Here is a 17,378-nt window from a genome sequence, read left to right as displayed (position 1 = left end):
GAACGACACCAACTGCCCTACGTAGACTCTCCAGTGTGATGTCTCGAATGTCTGTTCCGTTGATCAAAACACGCCCACAGTGTGGATCATAAAATCGATACAAAAGACGAACCAGTGTTGATTTGCTGTTATAAAGAAATGGGTTGGTACACACATCACTATTACTTCATGTTAGATTTATAATAGAAAATACTGAATACCCCAGGTACATCAGGACTACTACGTGTATAACAGAACAGTCAAACTTCATGCCCAATACAAACATAACATAATCTGCCAGTACAGCAAATAAGTACAACTATTGTGAGAATAGTCTCATACTGTCCGTCTGCTTCCTTGTCTGTCTGTAAAGAAAAGTCTGAACTGCCACACAAGAAGATCTCGAGACTAACGACAGTTGGTCTCGTCTCATTCACTATGTATACATCATAACATCTGATAACCCTATTGACCATGTATAGCCTTGTCAAATAACTGACTCATCCAATGCAAGCAATTCCGTCAGTCAACAGTAAATGTATCAATCAAACGTGAGACACCAGTACTTTACTCAGTGGTTGATATCAAAATATTAGTACAACACTGTCGTAAGTCTTACCCAGACCCGCTTCCACCAACAAGAGCAACTTTCCTGCCTAAAGGTACCGACAACGTCAGACCATCAAGAATCGATCTTCCTTCGATGTAGTGAAATCCCACGTTCTCGAATGCCACCATAGGAATGTGATCTGTACTGCTGATGGCTAAAGGACGAGCATCCGGTCTATTCTAAAAAAGTCAAATTCACGTTGCTGTGTTATCACTCATCAAGAGGATGTTGTGCCAAAAATTTTACAAGCAAACGTTCCTGGTGCTGACCGGTTGAAAATGCTGTGAGTGCAATGTGTTTGTATTAATTTCCCAATGCTAACCTGTATGTGAGTGTTCAGATCCAAGAGACTGAACATTGTTTGCATGTCAACAAACGATTGTCGTAAGTCTCTATACACACTGCCCAAAAAGTTGAGAGGAACCGATAGCTGAAACAGCAAGCCATTCACCATAACAAGGTCACCAACTGTCATGCTACCTAAGAAGACACAAATAGTTCAGAACAATCACAAAAATTTAATGTACTCAAATACAGTGCAGGCATCTAATAAATACTCTTAAATTTTGGCTGACTGTAGATGTCTCTCTGTCTAGCTGACTTGCATTAGAAGTAATGCTTTTTTTATATTTTATTGTTTCATTTGCATTATCAATAGCTAGTTTACGTATGTGTACATCCCACCTTACCCTGGATGATCTGGTGGCTTGCTAACAACATCACTGCCGTTAATCCCACACTAAAGATAAACTGTTGACCAAAATTCAGAAACGAAAGGCTCGTTGTCGTCTTCAGTGAGCTCTTTTCATATCTTGCTAATATCTCATCATATCGTTGTGCTTCATATTGTTCATTATTAAAATACTACAAAACAGAGCACACACCACTGCTGATATAATCATCAACATAAAATATCAATAAAATGTTTATTATACACCTTCACTGTTTCGTAGTTAATCAGTGAATCAATGGCATGAGAGCCGGCTTCATTGTCAGCTGCATTCATCTGAGCTCGAAACTTTATTCTTCAACAAAACAACAGCCTTTACTTTCCTAAATGCAATACCTAACTACAGCATGAGACAGCACTCTTTGCAAAGAGACAGCCAAGTGGTTACAAGTTCATACATAAAACATAAAACAGCGCAAAATAATGACAATCGTGAGAGTAGTTAACCGTATGGTAAGTGAAGGTCGTACCTCCACTGTGCAACAGAAAATGTGAATGCTGTATATGTTCCCAGAGTCCCGATGACTATGGCAGCGTAGTATGGACCACACTGATATGCCTACAACACAAATATTAGAAATGACTGTCAGTCGGCTGTTTAGAAAATGTGAGCACGATGACTTACTAATATTCCAGACACCAGACTTATTTCAAATATAGTTGGAATAATGTTAAACACAAGAGCTGACAACGCAAAGTTCATCCCTCTACGAAACATAGTCCAATCAAATAAATTCTTAACTTAACTGTTTAATTAATTATTAATATAGCAAAAGTGTCTATTCTCTAAGTTCAGATAATAAAGAATTAAGTTGCAAAGACTTTACAAACGTTGAATATCTTATGTAGAACAGGTGTGCAAGTGTCACCTTGTCCCTCTGTCAATGGCACGAGATAATGCTCCTGTCTGTCGCCCGAGATGAAAACTGAGATCAAGCGAGTGGAGGTGAAGAAACGTTCTGTTTGCTATTCGGCGTATTGAGCCTTGAGCAACTTTTGCAAACACAGCATTACGCAGCTCATTAAATAAAGATGCTCCAGCTCGTGCCATACCATCTAACACAAACAAGCAAAATAGGAACTACAACCTACCAAACACAAAGCACGCCCAAAAGTGTGCTCTCCAGACATGCTCTTTGTCTATAAGTCCAAGGATATTAAAGTAGATGCATATGAAGATAATCTCAATGACCCGAAAGACGGTGAATGTATTACAGATTTACGAAGTCTACCCGTATGTGGAACAGACAGTATGCACGATGTGTTGTACATTTAAAAGTAAATTAAACCTACTGCATCCAAATGGTTACCTACATGTACATGTATCAGACTGCTCACCTCACCTAGTCACCCATTCTATAAAGTAAATCGAGTCGCAAAGAATGGACTTCAAGTTCCTACTAGATATAGCATAGCATCTCATTTATCTGGCTTCTGAGTATGATTTTGTGCATAGGCCCACAACACAACTACAACCAGTAAATCATAGAGAAGAAATCCGACTTCAGTAAATATGAAAATGTGCAATGTGTTGCTCTATATAAAATGTAGCAGTGCATGATGCATTAGGTCCCTTTCAACAAAAAGGTTTGTCTTTGAGATTTCTTGTTCACTATTCCCATTGTGTTGTTTGAGAACCATTACATAGTAGTGATATAATTCCTAAATTGTCAATATATTATATTATTTTTCTTACAGCCAAGTATGAGTGCTGTTGATGCTGTCATGAGTCCTGTCATTGGGTTGCTGATATCAAAAGCAGCACCACTAGCACCAGTATTGAGATAATCAACTGCTTCTTTGAAGAAGAAAGGCACTTGGACATTCAACATCTAACGTAAATAACAACAACATCACACACTTCTAAAATCGTTATTTGTGTCTGATTCGCATAAGACACGTTTCAAAACAGTAGCTAATACATACTAACTGACAGAATATGTTATGTACTGATATAGAACTTGACAAGTTCTAGGACCAGACATCCAGTTCTTTAGCTGGACATCTGACAGACCATCATAATATTGCTGTCCAGTTCTAGAACCAAGGTCTGTGACCCTTCCGGCCATTTCAATTTTCAATTTTTAGTCAATGATCTTTACTTGAAAACCTTTTGTCCAAATACATTTCGAAAGCTGTAGCAGCTGTACCAAGCATGACAATAACGCACCAAAGATCATTTGTGCACGTGTGTACAAAAACAGAGCAGTTCCGGAACTTGCCACCCAGTTCTAGAACTGGATAGCGATTCCAAATCTGCACGAAACATACATTGATCTATTCAGTTGACTATGAACTAGATACTATATTTATAGTCATCCGCATAGCCACAATAGTAAGCACTAGTAATCAAAAATCCAAATAGTTGATTAGACTACGACCAGACTTTAGGTTTTCTTTCTCATCTAACATACATGAAGTATGCATTGATTCGCCACGATCATCAAGATGTTGCAGCCAAGATGACAGTAATGTACCATGCCATACCTAATCATGCAGAGTCATGTAACAAAATCACGTTTTCTGTAACAACAAAAATGAATTATTTCTTTTGATTGCTGTTTGTATTACAAGTGATGCCATGCACATGAGCAAGACATTCTACATGAGTACGAATGGCATTGCATCGTAGACAACACAATGCTCTTGTAGATCCTATAGTCAACTATCCATAGTCCATGCAAGAACAACCAGCCATCTGTGCTAATTAATTAATTAATTAAGTAAATATATGTCAACAAGCTTACTTTAGCTCCCACTAGAAGGCCTAACGCACCAACAACTCTGGCTCTAATGAGTGGCTGATCTTTAGGCCACACGTTGTTCACCATCTTCTTGACAATTCGAAATCCTCCTACTTTGGTGGCACCCTTCTTGTTCACATCCGAGACTTCACCATTGCCTATCACATGATGTGGAATCTGCTGTCTAGGAGCACTAGAATGCACCCAAAGACACTGCAACACAAGAAATACACTATAGTAAGCTGACTATATAAATTAATTAAAATCTATCTACGTATAGACAATCTCTAGAATAACTAATACTGGTGTGTGTGTGTGTGTGTGTGTGTGTGTGTGTGTGTGTGTGTGTGTGTGTGTGTGTGTGTGTGTGTGTGTGTGTGTGTGTGTGTGTGTGTGTGTGTGTGTGTGTGTGTGTGTGTGTGTGTGTGTGTGTGTGTGTGTGTGTGTGTGTGTGTGTGTGTGTGTGTGTGTGTGTACCTGCACCACATCGTACCCACAACTCTCTCTAGATCTTTGCAAAACACGAATACCCACCAACAGCAACACACAACACACGACAACCTCAAACCACCCATCAAACAACACAATAGACAATCCTACACTTCTATCTGTTAGACACCAGAGTGCTCCCCTCCTTCGCAAAAGACAATTCATCAACCACCAACGTCCCACACTACAAACTGCGCAGACTACAGAGCCTCGCGTTGGCAAACGTCTACAGCGCGAGAAAAGGCGAAGTTAGGAAAACTTGTTTTTGTTTGTAAGATGGAAATAAAAAATGTATAAACCAATTTAAATTATAATTAGTCAGCTTATTATTTATTGATGCCAAGTATTTCTTGTGCTAAAGTGTCTCGCGCTTCAATGGTCTGGCCACGCGAGACCATCCTCTGTATTACGAAATTGTGAGCGTCACATGTCGTGAACAAAGGTCTCATTGATTGTGCGGCAAGCGATCGAGACGAGGCGATGCTGAAGAAATATACTCTAATATTCGTACAGTTTCTTCTCCATTTAAAAGATTGTCTTTCCTGCTGCTGGTTGCGTTGCAAATCTCTATTTCTGACGTCTTGTCGTCGCCCTCGCAGCCACAGAGACATCATTCGAGACTCGAAGCGCCTCAAAAAGTTACCACTGCACATCAGCTTTGCAGTAACGGAAAACGAGATCGACTACCGCGACCTGGCTTGTCTCATCGTCTGGTCTGTGTCGCTGGGCATCTCATGTATTAGTCTCTATGACTACAGAGGTATAGTACACGTGTCATAGGGAGAGAGAAATGCCGCTCACTGTCTGCGTGCTCACTCGTTTTAGGCCTTATAAAGGCTAACAGAGAAAGACTGAGGACGGAAGTTTATCGAAAACAAGAGGTTGTGATGGGAGAGGAGGCTGGCAAGTATTCTATTCATTTCTATGATCCTTCATGTTGTAGAGAGGGAAGGACATGGTCGGGTGAGATGGTCTAGTCTTGAGATTTGGTGTGTTGTGTTTTTGTTTTTGAGTTAATTTTGTGAATTTTAGGGGAGAATGGTGAGGTGGTTGTGTGTCTGTTGTGTGTGGACGATGGCAGGCAGGCAGTGAGTGAGGCTGCTAGGAGGGTCTGCAGTTCAGTGCAGAGTCGGAGGTTGTGTCTTGAGGAGTTCACTGCGACTGATTTGGAGAGAGAGATGGCACTAGGTATGCCTTAATTGTAACATTTTTGCATTCCTTAATTAATTAATCAATGTCATTGTATGATTTTGTGCTTACCAGTTTTGTCTGTTAACGTGTCTCTGTTTGCTTGTTCGTATTGTGTGTTTGTGCACATGTGTGTTTGTGCACATGTGTGTTTTAACTACGATACAGCAATCTCACATTTGAATGATACGTTGGAACCTTGGACTGAAAATGCCAGATGTGATTGTTTACCTGTATATATGACATAAATATAGTTGACCATACAAGTGCAGTTTCTTATATCTTTCTTTTGTCTTGGCCTTGCTTACGTGGATTTATAACTAGTAATTAGTGAGGTGTTGCTTGCCATTCATCAATATGTCACTTTTTCGAATTAATAGCTGTGATTATAAAGTTGACGAAAACATATACATAGTGATCCAGCAGAGGTGCAGTATGTCTGCTTTGTTGTCATTAGGCAAGTGGTGTTTTGTAGTTGGTTGTTTAAGCTTGTAGTGGTTGCACAACAACTTAACTAATGATGAAATGCTGGGGTTAGGATCTACCATACTGAGGCGTGATGCCTTACCTCCTCTATCTGTCACCTTGGTTAATTATTAGGTCTCACTGTCGCCGCAACAATACGCCTTGTCTCCTCTTTAGCTCATAGTCTTGTGATAGGATGTCACATGTGAGAGATCATAGCATTGTCTTTTGATGAACTCCAGTGCTTTTTCAAGCGCTTCCTTTCTGCTTCATGACTCTTTAGAATCAGGACACTATTGATGTAAAGATGGTATGTGCTATGTTGAGCTGTAGGGTTGTTGTAGAATTTTTATTTTATGAAGGTGTCTTTAGAGCAGTTGCCATGTTTGTAATTTTTATTCTCTTGTTACAGGTTGATGTTTTTTATTACTCTTTTATGAGCTCGTTATGCTAATTATGTGAATGTTTACATGAGAGATGTATTTATAGTTGGTGCAGTGTGTCCAGTGTGTGTGTGTGTGTGTGTGTGTGTGTGTGTGTGTGTGTGTGTGTGTGTGTGTGTGTGTGTGCGTGTGTGTGTGTGTGTGTGTGTGTGTGTGTGTGTGCGCGCGCACGCGTGCTTGCTTCAATGGCAACTAAGTGTACGTGTCTTTCTGTGTAGCTGCACATGGGATAGTCGATCCTGATATGATGGTTCAACTTGGACCCGCGAGTTGTCTGATTGGCTATCCACCCTGGCTTCTTAGACTAACAGAAATACGGTAAAACATGTCCTGCTCAAGACTCTCTACATTGTTATAGCTCATGTGTTCTGATTGTGTCTAGGTCTCTTTACACTCATCACAACGTAAACTACAAGTCATTCTTAGCAACTATAGAAACATTTGCAAACTGTGAACGGAGACTAGGTAAATGATTATTGAGCGGTTTATGCTCCGGTTTGTTAGGGCAATGAACTGCCTGGTGTGAGACAGATATTCTTATACAGCAACTATAGTAAGGGTGATACCTTACTATCGTTTCAAAATAGCTTATAATTTCCAACTATGGCGTATGTAACTGTGGTGCAGTCTGTAATTAGTGGACATCGAAACCGTCCTCCATTCCCGGAATGGCTTGATTCCTATATTTCTTCACAGCAGCTGCTGCTTCTGATCGTCGTTCTTGTCCTTCACGAAATTGTCGATTCTCATTTCCTGTGTAAGGAAATATAATAATGTATTCCTAATATTAAATTATGTATATATTATTAATTAAATTACTAATATTAAGTGATAAATTTATAGATAATTATTCAACCTTTGATTAACATAAGAGGGCTCTGTTTGTCATGTCCTGATCCTAGTTTTGTTATGGCACTTTTTTTCTCCAGTGCTTTAACTAGCTGATAAAACACGAGACGATGATATAACTTCATAACTTTTGTCACTTGTGTTTTTTACTTGTTTCTCTCCTGATCGGCTCATCTGCGTTCTGCGGACATCCAGTGTGTGAAGTGTCTTATTGTGTGAGCAGAGTGTCTGAGTCAGTGTTGTACCCCCTTCATCTCCGAATGGGTTTTCTGCTAGTAAGAGAGTTTCCAGTCCCATGTTGGATTCCAGAGCAGTAGCAAGGTGAATGACACCCGTGTCACCTGCAAGAAATCAAACAATTTAATGATTTTATGTGAATAACTTATGACAAACAGACAATCACAAAGGCAACTCTAGTCTTCCAGACCAATAAGAGAATCGTACCAATAACGTTGGACGAGAGGAGCAGTTTCTGTAGTGTATTGTTGCTGGTAAGCATGTCTGCTAGATGTTGAGCACCATCATCACCTAAAATCAGACCACTGATTATTGTTGAAACTTGACTGACTGCCTGACTCTTTCATTGTCTTGCCTATTGTGTTCCCTCCAAGACCAAGAGAACTCAATTTAGTATTAGACTTGAGTGCTTGTGCGAGGTGAGATGCACCATCGTCAGATATGTTATTGCCACCGAGCCCAATAGACTGCACAGAGCAAGCATCTCCTGACAGAAACAAGAAGCATGTTTATTATTACAATTTTATTAACATGCTGCATCGACATGAACCAGTCTAGCCCTTCCATATCATCTCTGGATGTCTATTAGTCTCAGCCGAGGCTAAACATCAGGGAATGACTTGGTAGAGCTGATTGGTGAAATGTATTTTTGCAGTGCCTGTGAGTAAGGTGGCAAGATGCATAGCTCCTCGGTCTCCTATCTCGTTTCCTCCCATTCCAAGCCACTGGAGAGAAACGTTTCCTTGTATTCCTTCAGCAAACGCCCATGCTCCTTCTGCACCAATCATGTTGCTTCCTAGTCCTATCCATATCATTGACTTGTTTACGCTCAGGCCTTCAGCAAGATGCTGTGCACCCTAAAACAGGCAAAGTTGTAACATCAATAAAATAGACCTTGGAACCACAGATTAACACACACACACACACACACACACACACACACACACACACACACACACACACACACACACACACACACACACACACACACACACACACACACACACACACATATAATGTGTATGCATTTCATACATGGCTTTTGATCAAATTGTGCCACAATGAGATGCCCTCCAATGTCGTGTTTAACTTTAGAGCCTCCGACAGAGACTGAGCTCCTTCATCAGTTATGTTATTATCACCTGATTCCAACACGGACAAAGACCTGTTCGAGGCCAGAGCTACACAGACAAGACTCTGATCAACAGAAGCACAGTCACAGTTGCAAAACATGATACCACAAGCAATAGGAGAGAATCCCTCGTCGCCCAAGCCACACTGGTTCACCTTCAAATGTTCTAATATTTTATTGTTTTGCAGTGCATTGGCTAGATAGTGACCACCTTCAGGTCCCATCTAGTAAGAAAGTTTTCAAATTGTAGATGCAATATGACGAAGTAGATTAGCAATGACATTTCATGCTATACCTTTGGGTTGTTGGACAAATTTAGTCTCCTGATGTTGCTTGTGATGATGACACTGCAGATGGCATCAGATAAGAAGCGCGCACCAGTCGCAGTGACATTGCAAGCGGACAAATTGAGCAACTGCAGAGTGCTGGAGGAAGAGCAAACGTGTCACGTGACAATCAATTACAAATAATTACAAGGAATGTCGCACCGCGAGCCGTGACAAGTCCTATCTACTCAAAACGTGCAGATAAGGCAATCTCCTAATCAGGAAGACGTCGGATTGGTAAGACGCGGCGACGGGAAGGCAAATAGACTGCACGTGCGGAGGCGTGGCGGAAGGCGTTGCTACTTACTTGTTCTGTCTCAAAGCTTCCGACAGTAGTCGCACTCGTTTGTCTCCGAGGTCATGAGTCTCGAGATCTAGTTCTTCGATTTCAGGGTTGTTTGCTTCGATTTTGGAAACAACGAGATGAAAACTGTTGGGGCTATTACCCATTGGTAACTTACGCAACCAACGAGATACCCTCCAGATATATTTTGTCTCCAGATGAGATCCTTGCAAAACAGCTACTTTGACAACCAGATGCTCAAAGTGTGCAAAACATAAAGTATACGTAACGCGCGTTACCTAATGTCGTCACAATAATGGCGCGACGACGTCGTACGCATGTAGTGTGACGTTGTATTTGACACGCCTAACTTATACGGGAACGTATAGTGACAGGATGGCGGAGAGGGCTTCTGAATCAGAAGCTGCAGCTCAACCTGCGTCTCAAGTGGAGGAAACTGACGGAACGAAGCCTCACAGAAGAATTCCAGCAGCAACATTCCTGGTGTGACATTTATTTCTGTAGACTGTGGGAACGTGCACTCACGCACACCTTGACACACACACACACACACACACACACACACACACACACACACACACCTTGACACACACACACACACACACACACACACACACACACACACACACACACACCTTGACACACACACACACACACACACACACACACACACACACACCTTGACACACACACGCACACACACACATACACACACACGCACACACACACATGCACACACACGCACACACACACACACACGCACACACACCCACACACCTTGACACACCCACCCACACACACACACACACACACACACACACACACACACACACACACACACACACACATGTACGTGTTGCGTCTTGTTGATGAGATGTGTACAACTGGTAGGATGACATCGATGCGTATATGAAAGACCCAGCTAACGAGTCCGCTGAAGCCGTTCTAAAGAGGCTTGATATGCTACTACAGAACTACAGATTGTTTGAAGCGAGTCTAGAGCACCAGAGGGAGAGGTACACTGGCTGGAAGACAGACAGACAGACAGATTATTTTATTGTTGCAGATCCTCTACTTGTACACATCCTAAACTTCTATAATGAACCAGTCCTTCACAGCGAAATACTTTAAAACATTAGTGGACTTGGATCTGTACATTAAAGTTAAAAGCTTGTCCATGTCATTCTTTGTTTCTGAAACAGACAGACCAACAGACAGACAGGAGGCTCAGAGTTCCTTCCAAACCTATCCAAGAAGTCTGTAGATGAGGTGTGTCACTCAAATCGCCAAGTTGATGAAAATTTGGCAGAAGACATTTGTGGTCCAGCTTTAAAAATGCAACAGCAACACTATTGAAGAAGATGAGCTTGTTCTGAGATAATGACGGCTCTTTTTCATTAATTAACTATTGGAACGACTTCTCCATCACTAACCCCATGGTCCAGGTTATTTATTTTCTTTTTATTGTTTTAAAAAATGTAATCACTGCATTTATAGTCGTCTTAGAATGTTTGAACAGTGTTGCCATAATGATAGCATACATACCATGTGCAAGTTGAAATGTATAGTGAAACTGTATAGTATTACCAGGTATTTACAGTACATCTACATTTGAGAGACAAATGTAATGGACTAGTACTGATAGTCTGACTGACTGGCAGAGATGTGTAGCCGATCATCACTAGTTATTGTCTGATATGTGCTTTGGTGTTTGTGTTTAGATCTAAAGATCGACCTGTCAGTATTAGAAAGACTTTAGAAGTAGTAAAGCATCTTAGAGCTAGAAAGGTACACATTTGTATTAGGTATGCAGTATTGACTGTATATGTTCTATGCATTGTGTTCAGTTGACTGCTTGAAGTTGATGTGATGCTTGTCAGAGCGTATAGTTTATGGGTATATGTTGTGATCTTTGAAAATTTAGTAAAAAGTAGTGTTGAGTTTTGTGTGTGGTGTGTGTGTGTGTGTGTGTGTGTGTGTGTGTGTGTGTGTGTGTGTGTGTGTGTGTGTGTGTGTGTGTGTGTGTGTGCAGAGTGGAATATAAGGCAAAATTTTTGGTCAGACATCGTAGTCTAGCAAGAGGTCGACCTGATGTTTTAAATTTTGGGCATTCATTCTTATTTGATTTCACAATCCTTTTTGGTAATTATCAACATCAACATTTAGTTTGATTTCTTTACTTGTTGCATCATACTGTATTCACTACTGTAGTTATTTGCTATCAAAAGATTTTGCTTGTTGCTTTGGTCAGTTGTTGTCTAGATGTCTAGACTTTTGGGTTGACTTCTGGGTTGCTCATTGATTCCCTACCATCCATGCAATAATTGTTATGCCTTGACCAATCATGTAGATATGTCTGATCAAAGCAAAATTGTGGTCGTTTATGAACACCAGTTGGTCGGTCAATGATCAATGACCGACCATTATATTACGTGTGTGTGTGTGTGTGTGTGTGTGCGTGCATGCGTACATCTGTGTGGTGTGTGTGTGTGTGTGTGTGTGTGTGTGTGTGTGTGTGTGTGTGTGTGTGTGTGTGTGTGTAAGTGATTATGTATTACATTAACAAGTATTACTTATTGCTTCACCTATAACACCATTCCTAGAAATTTCTTCATGTTATGCAGGAGTCAGGAGACAACATGCGAGCCCAGACATTGTTAGCAGACCAGCTGTATGTCAATGCTACCATCCCACCAACATCTACAGTTTGTCTTTGGCTAGGAGTATGTTACCATGGTCCCCACTTTGAATTCATGGCAGATAGAATGTTTCTGCTTGTGTCAGGCTAATGTCATGTTGGAGTATCCAATAGATGAAGCGCAAGAGCTACTAGAGAGAAACCTAGTTACAGCAACTGAGAATCTCGAGGACATTCAGGCAGATCTTGAGTTCCTAAGAGATCAGAGAGTGACGACAGAAGTCAGTATCCTTCACAACAGTAATGACCATGTGGGTAGTTAGTCTGTATGCAACTGTCACAACTGATATTGTGAGTAACGTTGAATGCTACTGCACCGACAAACACTAAATGAGCTGCAGACTGTTAGTGAAAGATAGAGAAACTTACGCTCTAGAGGTGGTGTGTGTGTGTGTGTGTGTGTGTGTGTGTGTGTGTGTGTGTGTGTGTGTGTGTGTGTGTGTGTGTGTGTGTGTATGTGTATGTGTGCGCATGCATGTGTCATACTCTATGACAACACAGAGTGTTGAGTATACTTTCTGTCTTGTGATAATAAACTATTGTAATCATGTTTATCATTGTTGATCCTTTACCAGCTGACTAGATATGGCACGGATATACAACTGGAATGTTCGACGTAAAGAAGCTGCGAAGTCATCGTGACATCTACCTCTGCATTATTACTCATTATCTTGCTACTTGTACTGGAACATAGAGCTGCAGTAGAGATAAACTACGAGTGACTGTTGTCTGCTGGAAATTTCACTGCTTGGATTGCATAGTTTATTGTTGTGAAACCTGTCCATGCCCATTCCATTGTCACTGGATTCAGGCACATGCCATGTAAACGACGCGTTGATGCTCCACCTATTACAAAAATGCAGGGAATTGTATTTGGTGGTCACACACACACACACACATACACACACACACACACACACACACACACACACACACACACACACACAACCTTGTCGTAGCATATCTTGCAGATCATTCGGTGAAACGAGCATTGAATACTCGTGAGTTCCCCGAGGAACAATGCCAAATATATTCTCAGCCGCAAAAATTGCTGTCCAGTATGCTGCAGTAGTCCGATTGACTGTGGTGACTACAACTGAATGCTAGCAAAAATAAGATGAAACAACACAGTATAACTGTACAAATGAAATTACCTAGCAACATGAAATCACTATATAACTGCACATGCACACCATGGCTTCCCAATACCAGGAGACCTCGTAGAGCTTATGAATATTTCCACTGGTCAGGCATGGCCAAGGACCCAAAGTTTAGGAGTCAAATCTACGATGTCCCACTTGACAGGAGCCACTCATAGTATGCACTCACAGATCGCGGGTTCTAATTAATTATAATTAATTGACCAATTAGATTCCGTACTCGGTGCACTCTCATGATGGAATAGTCTCCACGGGTCACTATATTCATGCTAATGATAGCTACATGTGGGTCTGGCTCAGTCTCCGACATCTATTTCTGCCTATGGATTACCAAGTGTCAGGTCATCTGGAGGTTGCCTGAGGAGCCACAACAGATGCCCAGGAGGAGAATTTGGCTAAAGCTGCTGGAGCAGAGAGTTTTCTGACATATTGCTGTATAATCGGCTACACAGAATATGTGCAAGTGTACGTGTAAACTACCTCTTTAAAGGTTAATTTAATCTCAAGTGAGACAATTGACGAGAAACTTGGACTCGTGCATATGCAGCAGTCCCCTCTGCTGGAGTTGGCGTATATTGTAAGAGTGCAAAGTGTACTACAGTACAGCTGGCTAGATCACTTTTGCCCACACAAACTCGTCCCCAACATCAATAATGGTCTTCCTTTCTTACCTTTGATAGTTTGCAACAGTTGATTATGAACGACTGTTGGTTCTCCACTGGAACATGTTCGATGACCTCTGATGCAACGACACAGTCAAATAGGCTGTCTCTGCTCAGCAGTTCCTCAACGGTTGTGCACTCATATTTTACATTGTGTTTGATGTCTTCGTCTAGTTCAGCATGCAAGTTTGCGACTGCTATGCTTGACTCTCCAATATCGATTCCAGTCACTTGTGCACCAAGCCTGGCAAGTGGCTACAAAGAGATAAACACAAATATGTAGAGAAAGTGGTGTGTGTGTGCATGTGTGTGCGTGCGTGTGTCTGTGTGTGTGTGTGTGTGTGTGTGTGTGTGTGTGTGTGTGTGTGTGTGTGTGTGTGTGTGTGTGTGTGTGTGTGTGTGTGTGTGTGTGTGTGTGTGTGTGGTGTGGTGGTGGTGGTGGTGGTGGTGGTGGTGGTGGTGGTGGTGTGTGTGTGTGTGTGTGTGTGTGTGTGTGTGTGTGTGTGTGTGTGTGTGTGTGTGTGTGTGTGTGTGTGTGTGTGTGTGTGTGTATGTGTCTATGTCACTGTTGCCAAAATCTTGTAAACATTAAGTATTAAACTAAACGTAACAAATATTTGTCTAGAGAGTTATATAAAGATCATCAACTATTCTGATTACTAAAATTTAACTTTAAGTTTAAAATTTCAATTATGAATAATAAATAATAAATATTACTAAATAATAAATATTACTAAATAATAAATATTACTAAATAATAAATATTACTAAATAACAAATAGATGTAAACAATATTAATAAATATTTCCTGTAACAGTAGTTCAAAATTAAATTCTAATATAAATATGAAAATAATAAATAGAAATTTGTAATAAATAAAAATTAAATTCTAATATAAATATAAAAATAAAATAAATAGAAATTTGTAGTAAATAAAAATTAAATTATAATAAATAGAAACTTGTAATAAATAAAACTTAAATTGCATAATAAATATAAAAATAATAAATAGAAATTTAATAAATATATGTTAACGCATGGTAGGGAGACGATATCCAGTTTATTGACCGAGGTCTTGAGGGGCTTCCCGAGATAATTAGCCGAGATTATTGAGGAGAAAGCCCCGGAAAGACCGAGGTCAATAAAATGGATATCGTCGACCCTACCATGCATTAACGTATTTGTTGCATGTTTAACATCCTATTGTAATTAGAGTTCATAGATTATTCAAGTTGAATTAGAGTGGTTGTGTATTGCAATGACAGCTAAAGTTTTATGTCAAGCAACCAAATTTTGAAAGCTGTGAAGTGTTGTTGACGTGCACGTCAGCCCCATAAGGCCAAGTGCTCAAAAGTACAGTACAGTATCCACGTGTTTTGCCAGCGTGATGTCCGATCAGAAAGAAGACCGTAATAATGACCAGGACGACGGCAACAGATAAGACGTGTTGGTTTAAAAAAGAATGCCACTAGTATTAGCCAGCTTGACAGCAGATTTGCTGAAAAGACAGTACAGCAAGGGTACAATTTGAAAGAACTGCCTGCAACAGTTGAGTGATGCAAATATTTGAGGCATGGAGAAGTAATCGAAACAAGGATGCTCCACAAGAAGAGCAGGTACCGACAGACAGACTTTCTCTCAACAGAGGATTCACAACTAGATGCAGCCAAACCACAAACGGATTGTCAAAAGTCTGTTACAATTACGTTGAGCATGGATCGATCCAAAAATCATAGTGATGGACTAAGTGATTTACGGCATCCAAAAAGTCACAAGGTAAACTATAGTCAAGCTCCAACGTGACTCTGTAAGGTAATAGCATTTTGTGGTTTCTGGTTTATCAGATACGCTAATGAAGAAGCTGGTGACTGTTGCCACGCAAAAAATTTGGATCTCTATATCTAAGTAAGTTGCCAGCAGGATTTTCCCGAGAAGCCTTCTATTAGAAACCTTTGTTATCTACACCTTCATTTGGTCCTTGGTATTCAAAGCAAGTAATCGGTCATAACACGTTGGCTACAATGATGAAAGTGATGACAGCTGAAGCTGGTCTTCCAGTTTGAACCAACCACGCTCTTCGAGCTACTAGTGCGACAAAGCTGTTTCAAGCGGGAGTTCCTGAATATGTCATTCAAGGTAGAATCAGCCACAAAACCCTGCAAGCACTGAGACAATACCAAGAGCCATCTGAATTGCAGCAAATGCATGGCAGCGTGCAAAGTTTTGGATAATGGCCATGCACACACAGATTACACTGACGCAAAGTCAAGGAGTCGGGAGGGACAGAAGTAGTCCAGGTTGAACAGCCGTCTGAAACGGAAAGAGAGAATCCATTTGTCATTTCTGACTGCGTCTTTACAAACTGTAGTACTGTGAACATTATTATTGGTAAAGAATAAGCTTGTAATCTGAAATAGGTACGCCCATGTATTGATTGCTAGTTGGTTTTTGTTTTTTTTGCTATTTTTTGTTTTTTAAGTTAGTTGTGTTTTATGTCAGTAAGCAGTATACAGATATTGACCGATCAATAAACGTTTATTGAACGGTAAATATACAACATGCGGTTATGTTGCTATGGTAGAAGTGTAATATAACGAGAAAAAGAATCCTAGCAAAGGCGGAATAAACACCCAAACATGCAACAAATAAAAATTAAATTGAATAATAAATATTAATTAATAATAAATATAAACTTGTAATAAATAAACATTAAATTATAATATAAATATAAAAATAATAAATATAAATTTGTAATAAATAAAAATTAAATTGAATAATATAGATATAAAATAATAAATATAAACTCGTAATAAATAAAAATAAAATAAAATAATAAATATAAAAATAATAAATAGAAACTTGCAATAATAAAAAATTAAATAAAATAATAAATATTAATTAATAATAAATGTAAATAATTAATGTTTAATTAATAAATTATTTAGAATAAAAATTCATTCAGACTCACAACGTACTTCACTCAAAATACCTCCTCCACAGCCCACTTCTAGAACGGAATACCCAAGCAGAGGTCGGGATGGTTTGTGTTGCCCTGAGCGACCAATCTCCTGCAGCGACCGCACAATGAATGGAACTCTCAGTCTGTTCATCGTGTGGAGAGGAACGAATGCGCCCTCGTCCGACCACCATTCGTTTGCGATATGATCGTGTGTGCCCACATTGCTGCTTGCAGAGCAAAAGGCAGCAGAAATAGTAGAAATTAAAAAATCTAAAAATAAAATCCAAACAAGTCGTTAAAAGTCATTCACTAACCTTTCAAACCTGGTGTTTTCCGTAACGAATAAAGCCTTCGAATAGGGAATCGAGGCATCTGTCCAGAGCGATCACGTGAGTAGAGGCAT

General features: G+C 40.1%; 5 protein-coding genes across 8 annotated transcripts in view; 2 read left to right on the top strand and 3 right to left on the bottom strand.

Annotated features, from left to right (window-relative positions):
- Positions 1-4,752, bottom strand: part of LOC134187372 (iron-sulfur clusters transporter ABCB7, mitochondrial-like) — a 6,193-nt gene extending 1,441 nt beyond the window's left edge. For 2 of the 4 annotated variants that reach the window (XR_009971090.1, XM_062655487.1), the window contains exons 1-11: positions 4,664-4,752; positions 4,067-4,276; positions 3,016-3,151; positions 2,189-2,375; positions 1,945-2,026; positions 1,790-1,878; positions 1,527-1,614; positions 1,279-1,453; positions 912-1,069; positions 599-768; positions 1-125 (exon numbers count right to left, since the gene is read on the bottom strand). The exon at positions 1-125 is cut by the window's left edge and continues 5 nt beyond it. Coding sequence is in view for 3 of the 4 variants with exons in the window: in XM_062655487.1 (XP_062511471.1) it covers positions 1-125; positions 599-768; positions 912-1,069; positions 1,279-1,453; positions 1,527-1,614; positions 1,790-1,878; positions 1,945-2,026; positions 2,189-2,375; positions 3,016-3,151; positions 4,067-4,276; positions 4,664-4,717 (1,474 nt within the window). In the remaining variant the exon portion in view is untranslated. The other 2 variants (XM_062655488.1, XM_062655489.1) reach the window with 2 other exon arrangements.
- A 200-nt stretch (positions 4,753-4,952) lies between these two features.
- LOC134187376 (dehydrodolichyl diphosphate synthase complex subunit Nus1-like) lies at positions 4,953-7,171 on the top strand. Its single transcript, XM_062655493.1, has 5 exons — positions 4,953-5,312; positions 5,378-5,515; positions 5,585-5,740; positions 6,867-6,966; positions 7,031-7,171. Exons 1-5 carry the CDS (start codon positions 5,033-5,035, stop codon positions 7,119-7,121), a joined length of 765 nt encoding a protein of 254 aa, XP_062511477.1. The 5' UTR covers positions 4,953-5,032; the 3' UTR covers positions 7,122-7,171.
- Positions 7,017-9,752, bottom strand: LOC134187375 (NLR family CARD domain-containing protein 3-like). The gene is made up of 10 exons (XM_062655491.1): positions 9,500-9,752; positions 9,162-9,291; positions 8,973-9,090; positions 8,770-8,915; positions 8,393-8,591; positions 8,090-8,221; positions 7,942-8,025; positions 7,648-7,838; positions 7,505-7,589; positions 7,017-7,401 (listed from the first exon to the last, which is right to left on the bottom strand). Exons 1-10 carry the CDS (start codon positions 9,640-9,642, stop codon positions 7,283-7,285), a joined length of 1,347 nt encoding a protein of 448 aa, XP_062511475.1. The 5' UTR covers positions 9,643-9,752; the 3' UTR covers positions 7,017-7,282.
- A 79-nt stretch (positions 9,753-9,831) lies between these two features.
- Positions 9,832-12,919, top strand: LOC134186778 (prefoldin subunit 3-like). Its single transcript, XM_062654832.1, has 6 exons — positions 9,832-9,979; positions 10,388-10,512; positions 11,218-11,284; positions 12,121-12,219; positions 12,281-12,419; positions 12,778-12,919. Exons 1-6 carry the CDS (start codon positions 9,872-9,874, stop codon positions 12,834-12,836), a joined length of 597 nt encoding a protein of 198 aa, XP_062510816.1. The 5' UTR covers positions 9,832-9,871; the 3' UTR covers positions 12,837-12,919.
- Positions 12,698-17,369, bottom strand: LOC134186777 (ubiquinone biosynthesis O-methyltransferase, mitochondrial-like). The gene is made up of 5 exons (XM_062654831.1): positions 17,299-17,369; positions 16,992-17,245; positions 14,026-14,271; positions 13,144-13,297; positions 12,698-13,040 (listed from the first exon to the last, which is right to left on the bottom strand). Exons 1-5 carry the CDS (start codon positions 17,345-17,347, stop codon positions 12,907-12,909), a joined length of 837 nt encoding a protein of 278 aa, XP_062510815.1. The 5' UTR covers positions 17,348-17,369; the 3' UTR covers positions 12,698-12,906.
- Between the last annotated feature and the right edge of the window lie 9 nt (positions 17,370-17,378).

Source organism: Corticium candelabrum, chromosome 11, assembly GCF_963422355.1.
Source record: "Corticium candelabrum chromosome 11, ooCorCand1.1, whole genome shotgun sequence".
NCBI classification, from domain to species: domain Eukaryota; kingdom Metazoa; phylum Porifera; class Homoscleromorpha; order Homosclerophorida; family Plakinidae; genus Corticium; species Corticium candelabrum.
The sequence above is the reverse complement of the archived record's forward strand: the minus strand, read 5'-3'. Positions and strand labels throughout refer to the sequence as shown.